Source organism: Hemitrygon akajei, chromosome 12, assembly GCF_048418815.1.
Source record: "Hemitrygon akajei chromosome 12, sHemAka1.3, whole genome shotgun sequence".
In the NCBI taxonomy this organism is placed as follows: domain Eukaryota; kingdom Metazoa; phylum Chordata; class Chondrichthyes; order Myliobatiformes; family Dasyatidae; genus Hemitrygon; species Hemitrygon akajei.
This window is the reverse complement of record NC_133135.1, coordinates 61,647,615-61,667,861: the sequence shown is the minus strand read 5'-3', so window position 1 is coordinate 61,667,861 and position 20,247 is coordinate 61,647,615. Positions and strand designations below refer to the sequence as shown.

The following is a 20,247-nucleotide window of genomic DNA, read 5'->3' as shown; positions in this document are numbered from 1 at the left end:
GCCCCTGTACTTTATGTCCCAAGGTAAAGCACATCGCTAAAAAGGTGCAAATTCATGAACAAAATAACTGTCAGCAAAGACAGAACTGCCTATTTGTATTGGACACTAGGGAACAAGGGTTTAGGATAATCCTGATGGTGTCTCTGAAATCTAATAAGGATATGGAAACAAGAAACATTCACTGAGCTCTAAAAATTTAAAAGATAAAATATAACTTTATTTATCCAGAAGGAAATTATTGTTGCAAGGTTGCTTAGTCAGAAGCACATACTTCAAAAAACAAAATGTAATCATTGAGATATGAAATACAAAATGTGCATTAAAAATAGTGCAAAACACAGATATGCAATGAAAGCATATACTTATATACTTAAGGAGGAAGAGTTGTAGAGTCTTATAGCCACAGGGAAGAAGGATCTCCTGTGGTGTTCAGTGGTGAACCTCGGTGGACTCAGTATGTTACTAAAGGTACTCCTCTGTTTGCCTAGTATGTCATGGAAGGGGTAAAAGGGATTGTCCATAATGCTTCGTAGCTTCTGCAGCATCCTCCTCTCAGACACAGTACCAGGGAATCCAGTTCCACCGCCAGAACAGAAGCAGCCTTCCTGAAGAGCTTATTGACCTTACTGGCATCAGCTGCTCTCACCCTGCTGCTCCAGCAGACTACAGTGTAGAACAGAATGCTGGCCACCACAAAGACACGGAACATTTGCAGCATAGTACTGCACACATTGAATGACTGGAGCTTCCTCAGGAAGTACAGCTGCTCTGTCCCTTCTTGTACAGAGCCCCTGAATTTTTAGACCAGTCCAGTTTATTGTTCAGATGAGTTCCCAGGTATTTGTAGTCCCGGATAATTTCCACACCTGTTCCCTTGATGGAAATGAGAATGCAAGGTGGTTTTACCTTCCTGAAGTCCACCGCCAACTCTTTTGTCTTAATGACGTTAAGCAACCCACACCGCTCAACAAAGTTGTCCACCATTTTTCTGTACTCAGCCTCTTGACCCTGGCTGTTACAGCCCATAACTGCCAAATTGTCCGAAAACTTCACAGGTGGGAGGACTCAGAATTGTATCTGATGTCCGAGGTGTAGACGGTGAACAGGAAGGGGTACAGGACAGTATCCTGAGGTGCCCTGTGCTGTTAACCACAGTATCTGATACACAGCTCTGCAATCTCACAGACAGTGGTCTTCTGGACAGGTAGTCTGTAATCCAGGGCACTAGTGGAGCATCCATCTGCATCTCCATGAGCTTACTCAAAGAATATGATTCTCACAGAGCTGCCTGGCTCATCCAGATGGGTATAAGTTCATTGCAGCAGGAAAATAATGGCATCCTCAACTACATGTAAAGGGGGGGGAGGAGGATTTCTTCTTTTTCTTTGTTACTGCGTATGTTAATCAAAATGGCTTCTTTATTTTGTTAAAAGTAGGAATGCTTCTTTGTTGCGAGAGTGCTGGAAGCTTGTTTTGGTTAAAATTTACTGATAACGAGAATTGTATTCCTTTGTAAACCAATTGGGATTAATGTTGTTCTTTCTTCTGAGTCTGTAAGCTATTGTTGGCGGGCTTTTGGGGAGATCGGCGCAAGGGGGTGAGAGAGAGAGGACGCAATGCTGTAAACTGGGCGAGGAACGGACGCCAAGCGGGGGTCCAAGGCCAGGAGGTACCCCGAGGAGAGGAGACGAAGATAGATGTGCTTGGTTGACCACTTCGGGTGGTCCTGAGCTGCGAGTCGAGGAGTTTGGAGGGGATCGAATGGTGGCCAGAAGACTTCAGTATTTGAGCTCCAACGGTTGTGCACGAAGTGGTTTGGACTTTGATAAGATTGGCACCTTTTCTTTATTTTCTTTTCCTTCATATATACTGTATGGTTATTAATCAGTTATAGTAATCTTTATAAATTGTAATTATTTAATCGCATATGGTGTCCTGTTTGTTCTTTGGCGAGGCGGGGACATCACACAGCATCCACACAAGCTGATTACCCAGTTTGGCAGGGCCGAAGGCTGTTCCCCCTAGACGAGAACGAGCTGAGCAAGCCTGAAGCGACCCAGGGGGTTACATACAATATGTAATTGGTAAGCAAACTGCAGAGGGTCCAGAGAAGGAGTTATGATGGAGGTGTATCAGAACCAATACATACAAGGCCATCACTGTGAGTGAGAAAGCACTGAGTCAGTCTGTCACCGGCCACAATGTGCAATGGAACCATCTCAATCACTTTCACCACAGCAGTATAGTGCTGGGTTGCAAGGTAGAATCTGAATAAACTACTGGGTAGCCATTACGGACAGATGGGTTAAATTATTTTGGCCCCACCCCAAAAGACCAATATTGAAATAGGTAGAGAGTTCTACACTGCAGCTTCAATGAAGGATCAGGAAAACAAAAGATTGATGGCTCTAATTCCATGAACTGAGACAACATGAGAAATTACCACCTGAGCTGTGGTAAAGGAAAGGTTAGTGGCTCCCTCTTCAAGGTTGACTTGTATTTTGGTATAGGCACTGAGGCAATTGCAAACAGAATTTGATAAAAGCCCATCTGAGGAAGAACCTGATTTTAAACACAAACTTATCATATAAAGTCCTCCTAAGATGAGATAATCTGGAAGTTGGATCAATGCATGTAAAAGTCCATTCTGTTAAAGAAATCAAAAGAAAACATGAAGAGAGGTAGGTGTACAACAAAGAATGGGAATAGGATATCCCTGTGAGTGAGATAGTAATGCAAGCGGGCCATATCTAGAAAAAGGTACTTTCTGTGACACAAAACAATATTAAAAGCATTCTTCAAAAGCCAAGGATCTGCAATGCTTGAATATCTGACAGCAAGGACCAAGTATTTGTCTGTATTGATGACTGGCAACTAAAACAAACACTGCACAAGTGCAGAAAGAAATTAGAGCAGAGGCAAGTACATTATTGAAAAATAAGCCCAAAAAGACTAGAGTAGACAAGATAATCTGACCAGGCTGACAGATCCTATAAAAGTCGACAACTCGTTTTCGTTATAATTACCTAGACCACTCAAAACAAGTTATGCTGATAAATGTCCTTAGACCAGAACACACGAGTTTCAGAATGAGGGCTGTGCCTTTACAATATACAGAAACAAGCAATGGCTGGCACTGACCATCAAACAGAGGCCATCTCATCGGCACAATGATGCACAATTTTTAAGAAGGCCAAGATCAGGGGCATTCAACCTTTTTTTATGCCATGGACCAAAACCATTAAGCAAGGGATCCATGGACCCCAGGTTGGGAACCTCTGGCCTAGTTCAAGCAGAGACCAAACTGGATGCATTAAGGGAAGACTGAATGGCAATGTGGAAAGAGTTCAAAGGTTTTGCAGATAACAGAATGGGCACAGATTTACTGATCCACCAGTCTAGACACACAATGTATATTTTATTATTTAGAGAAAGTAATAACAAAATATAAAATACATATTTACTGAGAACATAATTTTAAAGGAAAAGTGTAGCACAGGATGTTGGATCAGATGAGACTTATCTGCAGAGATAACATGTGCTAAGTGGATACTTCATAAACCGATTGATGAAGACTAAGAGGCCAACTATTGGTATGTTTACTTAAATTCCCAGTGCGTTTGTGAGCAGATTATGGCCCTCTAATTAACAATGTCATACAAGTATTAATTAAGCTTCATTTTATATTAATAAATAACTGATGGCTTACATTGCTTTATTACTCTTGCTAATAAGATGGTGTAGAATATGTAAGAATTACCTTTAAAAATTACCTTTACCATATGGTATTACTGCAAAACCATTACTGGATCATCCATATCTATTTGGTGAGACTGACTTCAGTAAAGAATATTTTGTTACCAGCTCTACCTGTTTATTTTAGTTCATAAACCAAAATAATCTAGACACTTATTCACTTTGCCACTAATCTTATTCTTAATTATTTTGCCCCTTTCAGCTGCCAGGCTTCTAACCTGCCTAATTGCCACTAAATCTCACTGATTATCCAGTTCTCTGTCCTCTGTTAAGATGCTCCTTAAAATCTACATTATCGCCTGCATATGTCAAACCCTTTTTTTGGATAACATTTTGACATTTTTCAATATAGTCAGCACCATAGCACTGCAAGTAGGTGCTAATTCAGATTTTTTTGTCTTTAAATCTCTCAAATTTAAGAGGTAAAATAGCAGCAACTGATATGAAAAGAGTGGAAATAGTAATAACTCTGGTGGGAAAAAAGTGATCAAAGGCCATTTTGTAGTGTTGGAGACAACTGTCTATAGAGAGGTATCAAACTTTGGTGTGGTAATCAAACATTTTGGAAAGAGATTTAATTTCAAGACTTGGACCAAAGGAGAATATAGTACATGTAATTCAAAGCAGAAAATACTACAGGAATTTAGGAGAAATTTAAACTTAAGTTATCGAAAGTGCTCAAAATGAAGGTTAAGTAAAGAGAATATCAAACTTGGGACTGTGTTTTGAGAAATAGGCAGGTTTATTGTGATGAGATTATGGGAAATGGTACCATTTTTTCCAGGCATACAAAATATTAATTAAACAATTCAAGTGTTTTGTAATTATAATTTACTTATTGCTTTATCTACAATAGGTTAGTAACAGCACAAAGTAAGAAACTATTTTTTTAAACTGGCTGATCCCTGAACAGCTAAAAGTAAAATTGGGTGCTCATTGTTTCTTCTGTTTTCTTACTCTTACTCAACTAAATTCAGCACATTTTTAGTTGCATTGAACTTCATTTCTAAATGGAGAAAAATATTGTAATGTTAGCACTGCTGCTGTGGCAATTAGTTAGGAAACTCTAAGTTAAGTGTGAAGAAATTGGTATTTGTTGTTGTTAGATCTGGTTACACAGAAAGGATATCTACTTTCTTCTTTTTATTAAGTTCTTCTTGCCATAGGTCATGCCTCTTCAGTTCGTGGTCGATAATGTTCATGCAGAGAGCACCAATTTTATAGTGAGTAATTAGTCCGTGAAATTGAGAAAAACTGGAAGACAGAGTAGAGATTCAAATCTGATGCAACAATGGTATGTAATCAAATATAACAAAAGTATTAATACAAATAAGCAACAACTGGATTAGTTAAGTTAAAAGGCAGTAAAATCATCTAATTTCAAACTCTGACATACCTACTGAAATCCAGTGGCACAGTGAACCTGCTGGTACTGCTGCTGTTTCAAAGCTCCAGCAACCAGAGTTTGATTCTGATATCTGGTGCTGTATTTTGTGAAAGTTTGCTTTCTCCCTGGGTTTGTTCCAGGACTCAGCATATCCTCGCATCTCAAAAACATACAAGTCGTTAGGTTATCAGACTACACTAAATTACCCTTTGCACAGGTAGCAAATGTAAAAATCTATAATGTCTTGATAGGGACATGACAGAGAATAGATAGGTGAGAGGGAACTAATTTAGTTTGGAGGGGGTGAAATTACTCTTGTTCGGCATAGACTTAATGAGCCAAATGACTTCCCTCACTGCCATCAGGAAATATATTACATACTGCAGTTCCAAACTTTTTCCTTAAACACTGGTGTACAAAACCTCAATAGCAAAATTCAACTGCTGACCTTAATTAAGTGTTCATCTGAAGTAACTGACCCATCCATTGTTTGTAAAATGATTGACATGTTTTAAAATAAAGTTATGATAGGCAAATAAGCAACTGCCTATCATAACAGAGACTTGGCTGCAGATGACCATAGCTGGGATCTAAATATTTCAGGTACTTAATACCATCTGTTGATAATAAATAACATAGTGCTATATTGAAAAAGGAGCCTGGTTCATTAGTTCAGGAAAAAATTGCAAGGGTCAGAAAACACTTGTAAGGGGTTTCTTCTTTATGTTACTTTGTATGTTAGGCAAAATGGCTTCTTTGTTTTGTTAAAAGTAAGAATGCTTCTTTGTTATGCCAACTGGTGACAGAGTGCTTTCTCTCGAAGCTTGTTTGGGTTATGATTGCTGATAATGGGAATTGTATTCTTTTGTTAACCAATTGGGATAGATGTTATTCTCTCTCCTGAGTCTGTAAGCTACTGTTGGTGGGCTTTTGGGGAGTCGGCGCGAGGGGGTGAGAGAGAGAGGACGCGATGCTGTAAGCTGGGCGACGGAACGGACCCCGAGTGGGGGTCCGAGGCCAGGGTTTTCGGCGAGGAGAGGAGACGAAGGGGTGCTTGGTTGATCACTTCCGGTGGTCCTCAGCTACAAGTCAAGGAGGTCTGAGGGGATCGAATGGTGGCCAGAAGACTTCGTTAATTGGGCTCCAATGGTTGTGCACGAATGATAAGTTTGGCGTCTTTTACTTTTCCCTTTATACTGTATCTCTATTAAGTACTTAATTCCAGTAAGATCTATAAAGTGTAATCATCTACCTCGCATATGGTGTACTGTCTGTAACTTGGCATGGTGGGGACATCACACAGCATCTACACAAGCTGATTACTCAGTTTGGTGGGGCCAGAAGCTGCTCCCCCTAGACGGAAGCGAGTTGAGCGAGCCTGAGGCTTACCAGGAGGCTACATTCTAATAGCAATAAACTCCTTGTAGCAGCTATGCTGTGGACTGAGTAAAAAATGAAGAAAAGGCTCAAAGGTGCTAAGAAATGCTGAGATTTCAGAGAATTTCAGAAATGATGAAAAATGTTGGCAGAAAGGGGTAAACCTGAGAATAAACCAGCAATGAGGAATTGAAGAAAATTAGTATTGGCAAACTTTCTTCCCTATTGTTAGTTCAAAGTCATGGCCCTCCCTCCGGCTACAACTGAAGGTCTGTAATAATTCAAGAAAATAGCTCACCTTCATCTTTTAAAGGACAATTAGGGATGGATAATTAAATGTTGGCAAGTACAAAACTGAAAAATTTGAGTCAATCTACTTCACTGCACAAAACAGAAAGGTAGAATGTTAAAATTGGGAAACTGACCAAGAGAGTAATCTCTGAAAATCAGCATTTTCCAATGCAACCTCGTACACAGGTTACTGAAAGCTAATATGCAAGTTTAACAAGGACAGGGAAAGCAAATAGCCTTAATTACAAAAGGATTTTTGTACCAGAATTAAGACATCTAACCCAATAATACTGGTCCTTGTCAGCAGATGGTGAATCTTTCTGGACATTAAGGAAATCGGGGTATACAAGAGCAATACAGTAAGATAGCAGTGAGAACGATCAGCCATGACCTTGATTTACAGCAAACCAGTGTGAAAGGACTGAATTGACTATACCTGTTCTTAATTTTTTTTTCATTCCTATGCTCTAATGGCAAATAGCCTCTATGGAAATGTAAATAGAGAAGACAACAAAAGGGAGAAAAAAAATGCTAAAACTCAGATAAAAACATAGTTTTTGAAATTCTTGAATAAAAAATATTCTTGAAATATCTTATGAGTTAGGCAGCATCTGTGCAGAAAACAAAACTATGTTAATGTCACTGATTGATTACCTTCAATCAGAACTAGATAGTTCTAACTGTGTCTACACAGGAGAACCCATAACACTGTTTATGTACAGAGGGATCCAAAATGACAGTTGCTGAAAGTGGCCACTCAATTGATGGGATGGTAAAGAAGGTGTATGGCATTGGGCAGCACAGTAGTGTAGAGGTTAGCAAAACACTATTACAGCACCAGCAAATCAGGATTAATTCTGCCACTGTCTGTAAGGAGTTTGTACGATTCAGGGGTGTAATTAGGGCAGTGCAGGTTTGTCGGGACAGAAGGGTCTGTTATCATGCTGTATCCCTAAATGAAATAAAATGCTTTCCTTTTATTAGTTGAGGAATTGAGTTCAAGAGTTGAAAAATTATCTTGCAGCTTTGTAAAAACTCTTGTTAGGTCCATCTGAAGTATTGCAAGCAGTTCAGGTAATTCCATTATAGGAAGGATGTGGAAACTTTGAAGTAAGTGAAATAGTAGTTTACCAGATTGCTGCCTAGATTAGATTAGAGGGCATGTGCTATATGGAGAGGTTGGACAAATTAGCGTTGTTTTCTCTTTGGACTGCAGAGACTGAGGGAAGACTTGACAGAGGTTTATACGATTATGAGAGGTACAGCTATTATCTTTTTCCCAGGGTTGAACTGTCTAATACTGGAAGGCGTGCACTTAAGGTGAAAGGAAAGTTGGTGTCGGGAATGAGCTGCCAGTGCTGTAGTTTTGGCAAAAATGATAGAGCTGTTCAAGAGCTGTTAGATAGGTACATGAATATGCAGAGCAGAAAGGTTATGAACGACGTGGAGGCAGGAAGAGATTAGGCGTCATTAGCTTCATTTGATAACAAAGTATCATGGGTCTGTTCTTGTACTGCTCTATGAGCTTAAGAGAAAAAAAATCAGCTTGGAACAGCAATTTAAAGAACAGCTCTACTCAAGTCTATGAGGTAAGCCAAGTTTCCAGTTGCAGACAGTTTTAACTCCTCAATCAACTCTGACCTTCCTAGTCTCTTATGCTGTTCCATCAAACCTTTATGCAAGCTTGAGGACAGCATTTCATCTTGTGCCTAATCACATAATAATCACCAAAACAATAAATTGAAATGTAGTAAGCCAATCTTTCCAGTAATTCTGATTAGTTCTGAATCAAGGACATCAACCTGTAACATTAGATCAGCTTTTTTCTCCAGGGATGCTCCATGACTTGTTAAATATTCCCAGCATCCCAGCAGTTTTTAATGCAAGAGCAATTACAAAGTAATATTTCAGAACAAAATCAACTGTAAGAACATATATACAGTGGATATCGGTTAATTGGGTCATTAGTTAATTGGGTCAGCTGCATATTTGGGATAATGCTTAAAGAACAAAAACTAATTTTAAAAAATAGTCAGGATGCCTTTCCTTTATTTGGGACAGGAAACTGTTGCTGCGCAGTTTCAAAATAATGCTAGTCGCGTGCACTTGTGCGGCCATTAACACACTACACCGTGCTTAAAGAGAACAGTTTTTAAATAGTGCCAGTTGCATGTGTTTGTACTCAAAAAAAGTCATCTTTGTCACTGATAGGTGCTGAGAAATAAGCAGCAAGATATTTCAAATCTGTTTTGCTCACTGTGGCTTCAAGCATTCAGAATTGGAAATGGCAGAAATAGGCACAAATGAAAATGAAATGATTTCACTACTTCAACAAGTTAGAAACTATGAAGAATTTGAAGGCATTGACCATCATCTTAAATATTATCTTTGATCCCCATGGACACACAGCTCTCATTTGTGGCTCCAAGTAGTCGTTTGCATGCGACAGCAGCTACACCCCAGTACAATGTTCAACAGACAGGCTAAACAAGGTGAGGGTAGCCAGCAGGTCTCATAACCCAGAGAAATGGGGTCACACCTGTCCAAGCATGCAAAGTCAGCTCCGGCAATCCGGGTGGTTAAGGTCTACAGTGAGACCCAATGGCCAGAAAAGTGGTTCCACAACACTATGTGGAGAACGAAGTGCATGATGAGGCACAGAAGTAGTCATGGCCATCCACTGCAACTAGGGAAGGCCCAAGTCATGACACCTACTTGTACCATTGGACCCAGAGTTCTGAGGTTGAGAAAGTGGAAGTGCCTCAGTGCTTTTCCACTTTAAAAATTCTCCCACACAGGTTTGCCGTCATCAGATATGACAAACAACCACCAGTTGTATTGCTCATGCTCCAATTTGTTCTTTATTTCATCTAAAGATATAATTTGTTACTCAGTTAAATGGTAGCTTGTCTTTTCTGTATCTTTTTAACTAATCCCATGAAAATTTGTTTAATTGGGGCAGCCACTTGATTGGACCAAAATGTACCAGTCTCGATGCACCCCAGTTATTTGGAATCCACTGTATAATTGCTTTCACAATAAGACACCACAGCATACAAGGAATAATAAATAATGTAGGGTAAAAAGAGTCTGAAGAAATTAAAAATAAATCAGAGCAGAAGTACCTGCAAAAGCTTTTGCTCAAAACCAGAATTTACAATGAATGAACTGGTAACAGAGCATTTGTAAAAAGTTAACATGATTATATAGAATCAACAGTAATACAAAGAGAAAATAGTATTTTGAAAATTCTATGGGGATGAAACTAACTGGGGAAGACAGATGTTCAAGTCGTTATTGTATTTGCAGAAGTCAGTTGAAGAATACAGAATGTCTGAAAAAAGATTATTAAAAATTGGTGATTACAAAGACAAGGTGTGCTCATGCAATTAATTTGAAGCCAACATGCAGATATGTAAAGTATTAATGGAAAGTTTGCCTTGATTGAGTACGAGACCATGGAAGTCTTACTGCAACAGCACAAGGGTTGGGAGAGACTGTACCTGCAATACTGCATATAGTTTTGATCTCCCTACTTAAGGGCTAATATGTCTGTTCTAAAGCCTGTGAATCATTTAATTAGGAAGAGGTCTAATGAGGAAAGATTGAGCAGAACACGACTGTGCTGTCTGGAGGTTAGAAAAACACTTAAGGGAAGATACAAAATTACGAAGGAATCTAGAGTGAGGATGTTTCATTGTTTGCAGAATCTAAATCAAGGGACCATGGAGTCAATCTATGGAGGTAGCTGTTTAAGACACACATAATAAAGAAATACATCTCTCAAAGTACTGAGAATCTTCAAAATTCAGAATCAGGTTAATATCACTGCCGTATGTTGTGAAATTTGTTATTTTGTGGCAGCAGTACATTGTAATACATAATAATAAAACTACAGATTACAATAAGTATATATAAAAAATAAATTAAGTAGTTAGCACAAAGACAAAAAAAACAAGATAATATTCAAGGGTTTACTATCCATTCAGAAATCTGATGGCGGATGGGAAGTTGAGTATGTGTTCAGCCTCCTGTACTCCCTCCTTTATGGTAGCAATGAGAAAAGGGCTAACCCTTCTTGAAGTCCATAATCAATTCCTTTGTCTTACTAATGTTGAGTGCAAGGTTTTTGATGCAACACTACTTAACCGGCTGATCTATCTTGCTCCCATGCGCTTCCTCGTCATCATCTCAGATTCTGTCAACAATAGTTGTGTCATCAGAAAATTTATAGATGCTGTTTGAGTTGTGCCTAGCCACACAGCCATGGGTGTAGCGTAGAGCAGTGGGCCAAGCACACATCCTCAAGGTGCGGTAGTGCTGATTGTCAGCAAGCTGTTATTTCCGATCTGCAGACTGTGGTCTCCTGGTGAGGAGGTTGAGGATTCAGTTGCAGGGCGGGATATAGAGACACAGGCTTTGGAGCTTGTTGATTAACACTGAGGATATGATGGTGTTGAACACTAAGGTGTAATAAATAAACAGCAGCCTGACGTAGGTATTGCTATTGTCTCGGTGATCCAAGGCCAACAGGAGAGCTAGTGAGAATGCATATGTTGTAGGCCTATTGTGGCAATAGGCAAATTGCAGTGGGTCCAGGATCTTGCTTCGGAAGGAGTTGATTCTAACTATAACCAAACTCTCAAAGCATTTCAAATGTAATGGGGCAATTACTTCTTACAAGACAAAACCTAACATCATAAATGGCTGTGATGTTTCAATCCCAGATGAGCTCAATGCCTTTTATGCATACTTGAAAAGAGAAAATAAAACGTGCAAATCTCTGCCATATCTGGTGACCGCGTAATTTTTGATTCAGAGGCCAAGATCAGAACATCTTCCAAGAGGTTGAACCCTCTTAAAGCATCAGGCCCTGATGGTGCACCTGGTAGGGCACTGAGCTCATCAGGAAGTGAAGCATCACCGCTACTCATTATCAAAATGCTGGTGGAACGTACCAGGTCAGGCCGCCTTCGTCGTCAGGACGAAGGGTCTCGGCCCAAAACTTCAACAGCGCTTCTCCCTATAGATGCTGCCTGACCTGCTGCGTTCCACCAGCATTTTGTGTGTGTTGCTTGAATTTCCAGCATTTGCAGATTTCCTCGTGTTTGCCTGCTAGTCATTATGTTAGGTTTCAGCCTGCAAACCCTGCCAGAGCTGGTATGCATCCAATTCCGTCTCTAACTTCAATCGGAATTGTTTTCTCGCTTTTACAATAGCCTTCCATAAGTCATACCTGAACCTCTTCTATAGCTCTGGATCACCAGTCTTAAATGCCACAGAGCTAGATCTCAGCAGACTACACGCCTTCTGGATCATCCACAGCTTTTGGTTGGGTATGTCCAGTATATTCTCGAAGGCAAAACACTCATCAATACAGGTCTTGATGAAGTGAGTGACTATCGTGTATTAATTCACATTCAAAGATGAGTCCCTGAATACTGTTCAGTCCACCAACTCAAAGCAGTCTTGTGAGCTCTCCTCCACCTCCCTTGATCACACCTTCTTACTCCTCACTATTGGCACTGCAGTCTTTAGCCTCTGCTTATACACTGGGAGTAGAAGTACTGCCAGGCGATCAGACTTTCTGAAGTTTGGGTATGGTACGGTATGGTAAGTGTTCTTGATGGTAGTATAACAGTTTTCAAGTGTGCTGGCTCCTCTAGTTGTTCAGAGACTTCTTCAAGCTGGCCTGAAATCCCCCACGATGATAAGGAAGGCACCAGGGTTTTCTGACTGCTGATCACAGTGCTCAGCTCCTCCAGTGCCAGCCAGATGCTGGCCTAAACTGGAATGTACACCGCTACCAGATTTACAGCAGAAAACTCCCTAAGCAGATAAAATGCCACTAGATGTTCCAGGTCCAGGAACTCAGTGGGTTAGGCAGCATCGGAGCAAATCAACAGTTGACATTGTAGGTCGAGACCCTTTAAGGTGCACAAAATAGCAGGAATAGGCCGAAAAAGACTGGTTGGCCTATTCAACAAACCAAATACTCAAAACATGACTGAGAGATTTCACAAATATATTTCCCTGAAAGCGGCTATACAGGTTGATAGGGTGGTAAAGGGTGGCATTCACCCCTTATTAGTTGAGGAATTGAGTTAAAGATTTGAGAAGTTACATTGCATCTTTATAAAACTAGTTTGCCGCATCTGGAGTATTGCATTCATTTTGGTTACCCCATTGTAGGAAGGATATCAAGACTTTGGAGAGGGTGCAGAAGAGGTTTAACCAAGATATTACCTGAATTAGAGGGCACATGTGAAAAGGAGAGTATGGATAAACATGGGTTATTTTCTCTGGAGTAATGCAGGCTGAGATGAGTCTAATAGAATCTTATAAGATTATGAGAGAGGAAAAGATACGTGTGGAAAGCTAGCATCTTTTTCCCCAAGGATGAATTGTCTAGTACCAGAGATGAGAGGACAAGTTCAAAGGACATGAGTGAGTCGATGAGTGGGGCAATGAGTGTGAAACGGAGACACCTTTTTTTCCCTTATTAGAGAGAGAGGGGGTGAGAGAGGGGGGTAAGGGGGTAGGGGGAGGGGGGAGAGAGTGGGGGGCATGTCCAGTACATATGGATAAGTGAACCCTCGCCCCTTTTGCATTTGTCACAACAGGGATTAACATCTGGGTAAATGCAAGATAATTTAGTTTTAGACATTGGGCCCCGTTCACGACCTTGAACTGTAACAGGCAGTGGCAGTGGAGGTTGAGTTAACTAATTTGAGGACTTCACCCCATACTTCATCTGCCATTGAAAAATTTAAATCTTGTTCCCAGGCAGTTTTAATTTTGTCAAGAGAGGCTCGCCTCAGAGCCGCCAGCTTGTTGCAGATAAAAGATATTAAACCTTTGTGCAATGGATTCATGCAGAGAAACATATCAATGACATTTGTGTCAGGTGTCTCAGGGAAGTTTGGTATCAGAGAGCAGATAAATTTGCAAATATCTAAAGAAATGAGTGTTGGGTAGACTAAACTTTGCAGACAGTTGTTCAAATGATGCAAAACAGTTGTCTAAAAAAAAGACCTTTAAAGCATCTGATGCCCTTTCTGTACCAGTCTTGAAATGTTGAATCATGTATAGAAGTCTGGAAGAGATGATTATGTAGAATAGGACTCGAAAGAGAGAAGCCATGGAGACTACTATGCTTTCTGAACTGGGTCCACACTCTCAGGGTATGCCTGAAGACAGGATTAGCAATTGGTTTAGACATATGAAAAAGGAGTGCGGATTCAATAAGTGCGGAAATGGAAACTTTCTTAGTAGAGTTCAGCTCTATTATCACCCATATTGGGCAGTCGGATTGATTATAAAAATGAGACCAAAAGATGAGATAATGAATGCTAGCTGCCCAGTAGTATAGGCGGAAATTGGGCAGAGCCATACCCTCAACACTTCTAGATTTTTGAAGATGAACTTTATTCAGTCGGGGACGCATGCCCTTCCATAGGTAGGATGATATGACAGAGTCTAGCGAGTCAAAAAAGGCTTTAGGAATGAAAATTGGTATGGATTGAAAAAAGTATAAAAATCTAGGAAGGATGTTCATTTTGACAACGTTGACTTGGCCCATCAGGGACATGGACAGGGGTGACCACTGTGCTAGCTTCTGTTTTGCTTGATTTAACAAATTAATAAAGTTTTCTCCAAAAAGACACCTATATTTCCTTGTTAATGTGACACCAAGATAAGTAAATTGGTTATTCACTACCTTAAAAGGGAGGTTATGAAACTCTAACGTTTGTGCTTCTCTATTTATTGGAAAAAATTCGCTCTTGTGTAAGTTAAGTTTGTATCTAGAAAACTGGCTAAATTTGTCAAGGAATGGGAACATCGGGGGGGGGGTAAGGAGGTGATCGGGTTTGATATAAAAAGTAAAAGATCGTCAGCATAAAGGGAAATTTTGTACTCAACTCCCCCCCCCCCCCCCCCCACCCCCTCCAAATCCCTATCAGGTCCGCTCAACTACGGAAAGCAATCGCCAGTGGCTCTATGGCCAAATCAAAAAGTAAAGGGCTTAAAGGGCACCCTTGACGGGTTCCACGTTTGAGGTTGAAGGGTTGGGATCGCTGAGAGTTGGTCAAAACAGAGGCGGTGGGACTCGAATATAACAGAATTTTTTTAAAGAAGCATTCAAAAGATTTTTAAATAGTCATTGAGCAAAAAACAGAAGGATATGGACATTGTATAGGGAAAAAGAATTAGTTTAATTGAACACTTGATCACTAATTTAATTAGTTCAGCTCAGCACTGTGGGCCGAAAAGCCTGTTCTTGTGCTGTGCTATTGTATGTTCTATCTGCAGTTATTTATAAGCATATTGGAATATAAATATTTGTTACAAACAAAACAGCTCTACCATCTTTTTAATGCTTTTACTGCAGTTTATTGGTGGTAGTATGAATACTGAAACAAGGAAAAGATATCTGCATTTACACTTAAGAAAAAACAGATTACAAATATTAACACAGACAAATTTAAGTATCACCTACCAATAGTGATCAGAAAGAAATCACATTGCACTTATCATTTAATCTTTTTATCTATAAAAACAAACAAAAGACAAATATATACCTCATCTAAGTGTGCACTAAGATCACACCTCTAAAGATGATCCATACTCAACTTTTAATTCAAATTTGGAAAAGGAATTTGCTATGCATAAATTTGATTCATCAACTATGCATTAAATGGTATTGACCCACAAATCATATTTGAAAGAAGGAGCTAAGTGAAATGGATGAAGAAAAAATCTGGAAGAGGAATTCAAGAACATGAGAGTTTGATATCCTTTAAGTCACGGCAGCGAGGATAAAAAACAGGTGCATAAATAGTAAGGAATTTAGTGTTCAGAGGAGCAATAACTCGATGTGAGGGTTAAAAGGACATTGATTTACTTATTTATTATGACACAGGAAGCCTTTTGACTAATCCGGTTTATGCCAGCAGAGAAATTCCCCTTCTCTATGTTTACTTGTGGCCCTGCAACTTAATGTCTCTTACATCAACTCCCTTTTTTCATTCTTTTGTCATTTCCCTAAGCAGTAATTTACAATGGTCAATTAAACTACCAGTGATTAACAAATCATCAGACCCTAGTCCCAAGAGCCAGAAGGCTGCAGCACTAACAGCCATCACTGTGCCATTCTGAAGGATTAAATAAACTTATTTTAGGTTTATAATGTGATACAGTAAAGTTCTTAACTGAAGATGATGGCAACAAAAATCATCAACCCTTAGTTGCAAAGATTTTAGGTCAAATGATTTACAATTGTCAGCATTGTCCAGGGTTTTTAAAATTAAGTGATTTATACTGTATATTGAGATAATTACATTAAAAAAGTTCTGAAGTTTGTAAGCAATATTTACTGAGAGTAAAATATTGGTATTGCTCATTCCAGAGTTCACAGATACACTAACAGTTTCACATGAAATCTCACCTGGAGAAACAGAAAAAGATGTAAATAATATTGGTTGCAAGCTCCACACTTTGCTTCCAGTCCTCTCTCAACACTCGAGCCAATGCTCCCAATGCAATCTCTGAAAATAGAAATACAACAACTTTAAAATACTAAAATAGGGAAAATTTGTCAAGCGAATTGACTCTTTACAATGTAGACCCAAATTGTTAATCAATGCAGATGCAACTCAACAGGCAGAGATATACTGTACAGTTGCAAAAAAAGTTTGTTCACCCTTTGCAATTACCTAGCTTTCTGCATTACTCATAAAATATGGTTTGATCTTCATCTAAATCACAATTATAGACAAACACAATCTGCCTAAATTCATAACACACTAAGAATTGTACTTCTTCTCTTCAATACCAAGTACACCATTTAAACAATCACAGCCTAGGTTCAAAAAAGTTTGTGTACCTCTGGGGACCTACCGACAATACTGGTTGACAAATGACGCAATAGCCACAGTTCTACACACCATCCTTACACATCTGGAAAAGAAGGATGCTTATGTGAGATTGTGTTGTGAGACTACAGTTCAGCATTCAACATCACTATCCCTCCAGGCTCAACAAGAAGCTCAGAGACCTCGGCCTTCACCCTAACTCTTGTAGCTGGATCCTAGACTTCCTGTCAGATCACTGGTAGGTGGCAAGAGTGGGCTCCCTCACCTCTAATCATCTGACCCTCAACACAGGTGCCCCTCACAGCTGTGTACTAAGCCCGCTCCTTTACTCTCTGTATACTCATGACTGTGTCGCCACCCATAGCTCCAATATGCTAATTAAATTTGATGACAGCACTACACTGATTCGCCTTATCTCAAATAATAATGAAGTAGCCTACAGAGAAGAAGTCATTACCCTGACAAAGTGGTGTCAAGAAAACAACCTCTCCCTCAATGTCACAAAGACAAAGGAGCTGGTTGCGGACTACAGGAGGAACAGAGATAGGCTAGTCCCAATTGACATCAATGGATCTGGGGTTAAGAGGGTGAAGAGCTTTAAGCTCCTCAGCATAAACATCACCGAGGATCTCAGGTGGTCTGTGCATACCGGCTGTGTGGTGAAAAAGTCACAATAGCGCCTCCTTCACCTCAGACACTTGAAGAAGTTTGGTTTGGACCCCCAAATCCTAAGAGCTTTCTATATATTGAGAGTATCCTGACTGGCTCCATCGCTGCCTCATATGGGAACTATACTTCTCTCAATCACAGGATTCTGCAGAAAGTGGTGCGGACAGCCCAGTGTATCTGTAGATGTGAACGTCCCACTATTCAGGACATTTACAAAGACAGGTATGTAAAAAGGGCCCAAAGGTTCAGTGGGAACCCGACTGAGCCCAACCACAAACTGTTCCAGCTGCTACCATCTGGGAAACGGTACCGCAACATAAAAGCCAGGACCAACAGGCTCCGGGGACAGCTTATTCCACCAGGCCATCAACCGATTGATTCATGCTGATACAATTGTATTTCTATGTTATATTGACTGTCCTGTTGTACATACTATTATAAATTACTATATATTGCACATTGCACATATAGATGGAGACGTAATGTAAAGATTTTTACTCAAGTATATGAAAAATGTAAGTAAAAAATGTCAATTCAATGTCTTCTACAAAAGCTATCTGGAGAAGTCAGGTGTTTCAATCAATGAGATGAGATTGGAGGTGTGGGTTGTAGAGGTGCACTGTCCGATTAAAAAGCTACACAAAATCAAGTAACTGATAGAACCTGCTCTTCTCAAGAAAGATCTGTTTATGTGCACCATGCATCGATCAAAACAACTTTCAGAGGACCTTACAAGAAGAATTGTAGAGATGCATGAAACTGGAAAAGGCTACAAAAGCATTTCTAAAGACCTGAGTCATCAGACCACAGTAAGAGAAATTGTCTACAAATGGAGGAAACTCAGTACTGTTCCTACTCTCCCTAGGAGTGGGTGTCCTGCAAAGATCACACCAAGAGCACAATGTGCGATGCTGAAGGAGAAGAAAATGAAACCCAAGAGTAACAGCAAAAGATCTGCAGAAATCTCCAGAACTTGCTAAATTCTCTGTTCAAGTATCCACTCCAAAAAAACACTGTTGCGTGACTCAAGTTTGCAAAAGTCCACCTGAATGTTCCACAACACTTCTGGGACAATGTTCTGTGGACAGATGAGACAGAAGTTGAACTTTCTGGCAGAAATGCACACCGCTATGTTTGGAGGAAAAAGGGCTCTGCACACCAACACCAAAACGTCACCCCAATTGTGAAGCTGGTGAAAGGAACATCAAGGTTTAGGGCTGCTTTGTTGCCCCAAGGGCCTTGAGGGAATATTGAATTCAAAGTTGTACCAAGACATTTTATGGGACAATGTAAGAGAAGCAATCTGACATCTGAAGCTTAACAGAAGTTGGATGATGCAACAAGACAATGATCCAAAACACAATAGTAAATCAAAAGCGGAATGGAATGATTTAAAGAGAAGAAAGTTCAAAATTCATGTTTTGGAATGGCTAAGTCAGAGTCCAGAGCATAGCTCAATTGAGATGCTGTGGCATGACCTGAAGAGTGCTGTTCATGCAAGGTATCACAGAAATATTAATGAACTGAAATAATTTTGTATAGAGGAATGGTCAAAAATTCCTCCTCACTAGTCTGAGCAGCAGCTACAGAAAATGCTTGGTGGACGTTATTGCTGCAATAGGAGGTTCTACCAATTATTAAATACAAGAGTTCACATACTTTTTCCAGCCTGAATTGTGAATGAATTAAACAATGTGTTCAATAAAGACATGAAAAGTAAAACTGTTTGTGTATTATTAGTTTAGGCAGGTTGTGTTTGTTTATTATTGTGACTTAGATGAAGATCAGACCACATTTTATGAGTAATAATACAGCAAAACCAGGCAATTCCAAAGGGTTCACAAACTATTTCTTGCAACTGTAAATTAATTTCAGAACAGAGAACCAAAAGTACAAATATATATTTAATGATAATGTTAAGTAATTATAAAATTATGCCTCCAATGAAAGCTGTCTAAGTAATGCTAACGTCCTCATTACTCATGATTTAACAGGTTGTTAGAATAGACTCCCAGAGTCTGCTGCTCTGCTTTCAGTTTGAGTGAATAGAGTGGAAGAAATTGCTTTTCTGTGGTTAAATAAAATGGGTAAAGAATAAATAAGAAATAGTAACTGGAGAGAGAACCTCAAGTGAGACAGATTAAGCTTTTCGAATTATGGAAGGGACGGGATAGGTAATGCATAGGGAAGGCATGCAAACAGTAAAAAGGAGATGTTGAAAGCAGAGCACCAATGTTTTGCAATTAAGAGTAGCTTACCATTTTGTAGCAATTCTTCCAAATTATCAGGATTGCGAGCCAACTGAAGAATGAGTGCTGAGCCTCGCACTTTGTCACATACATCCTCATACAGTAATTCTATGTAATCTTCTACGTCATTAATATTTGCTATTTCATCGATCTGTGAGTAAAAAATATGCAGTGTTTTATCAAAGCATTTTCACACCATACATTATCATCAATGTAATGTCTCAACAATAAAATTTTTCCTCTAATTAATAAACCATAATAAAAGATAATATAAAAGTTCAGGGCCTTGCGCCCATGATGTTGTGCTGAACTAATGAAATTAACAATCAAACCCCCCAACTAAACTAATCATCTTCCTGCACATTCATGTGACAATCTAAGAGCCTCTTGAATGCTTCTATTGTATTTGTCTCCATCACTACCTCAAGGGCAAATTCTAGGTACCCACCACTCTGCAAAAATAAAAACACTCAACTTCCCCTGCACATCTCATTTGAAATTACTCCCCCCCACCTTAAATGCATGCCCTCTGGTATTAAACATTTTCAACGCCGGGAAAAAAGAGAGACTGTCTGTCGACTCTATCTATGCCTCTCCTAATCTTATAACCATATAACAATCACAGCATGGAAACAGGCCATCT

The 20,247-nt window shown here is 39.6% G+C and overlaps 1 protein-coding gene across 2 annotated transcripts in view; it reads right to left on the bottom strand.

Annotated features, from left to right (window-relative positions):
* The window catches only part of kifap3a (kinesin-associated protein 3a), a 204,630-nt gene that overhangs the window by 132,717 nt on the left and 51,666 nt on the right, over window positions 1-20,247 (bottom strand). For both annotated transcript variants that reach the window (XM_073063254.1, XM_073063255.1), the window contains 3 exons: window positions 19,614-19,755; window positions 16,260-16,359; window positions 4,886-5,010 (listed from right to left, as the gene is read on the bottom strand). In XM_073063254.1, coding sequence (XP_072919355.1) covers window positions 4,886-5,010; window positions 16,260-16,359; window positions 19,614-19,755 — 367 coding nt within the window. The remainder of the gene's footprint in view (window positions 1-4,885; window positions 5,011-16,259; window positions 16,360-19,613; window positions 19,756-20,247) is intronic.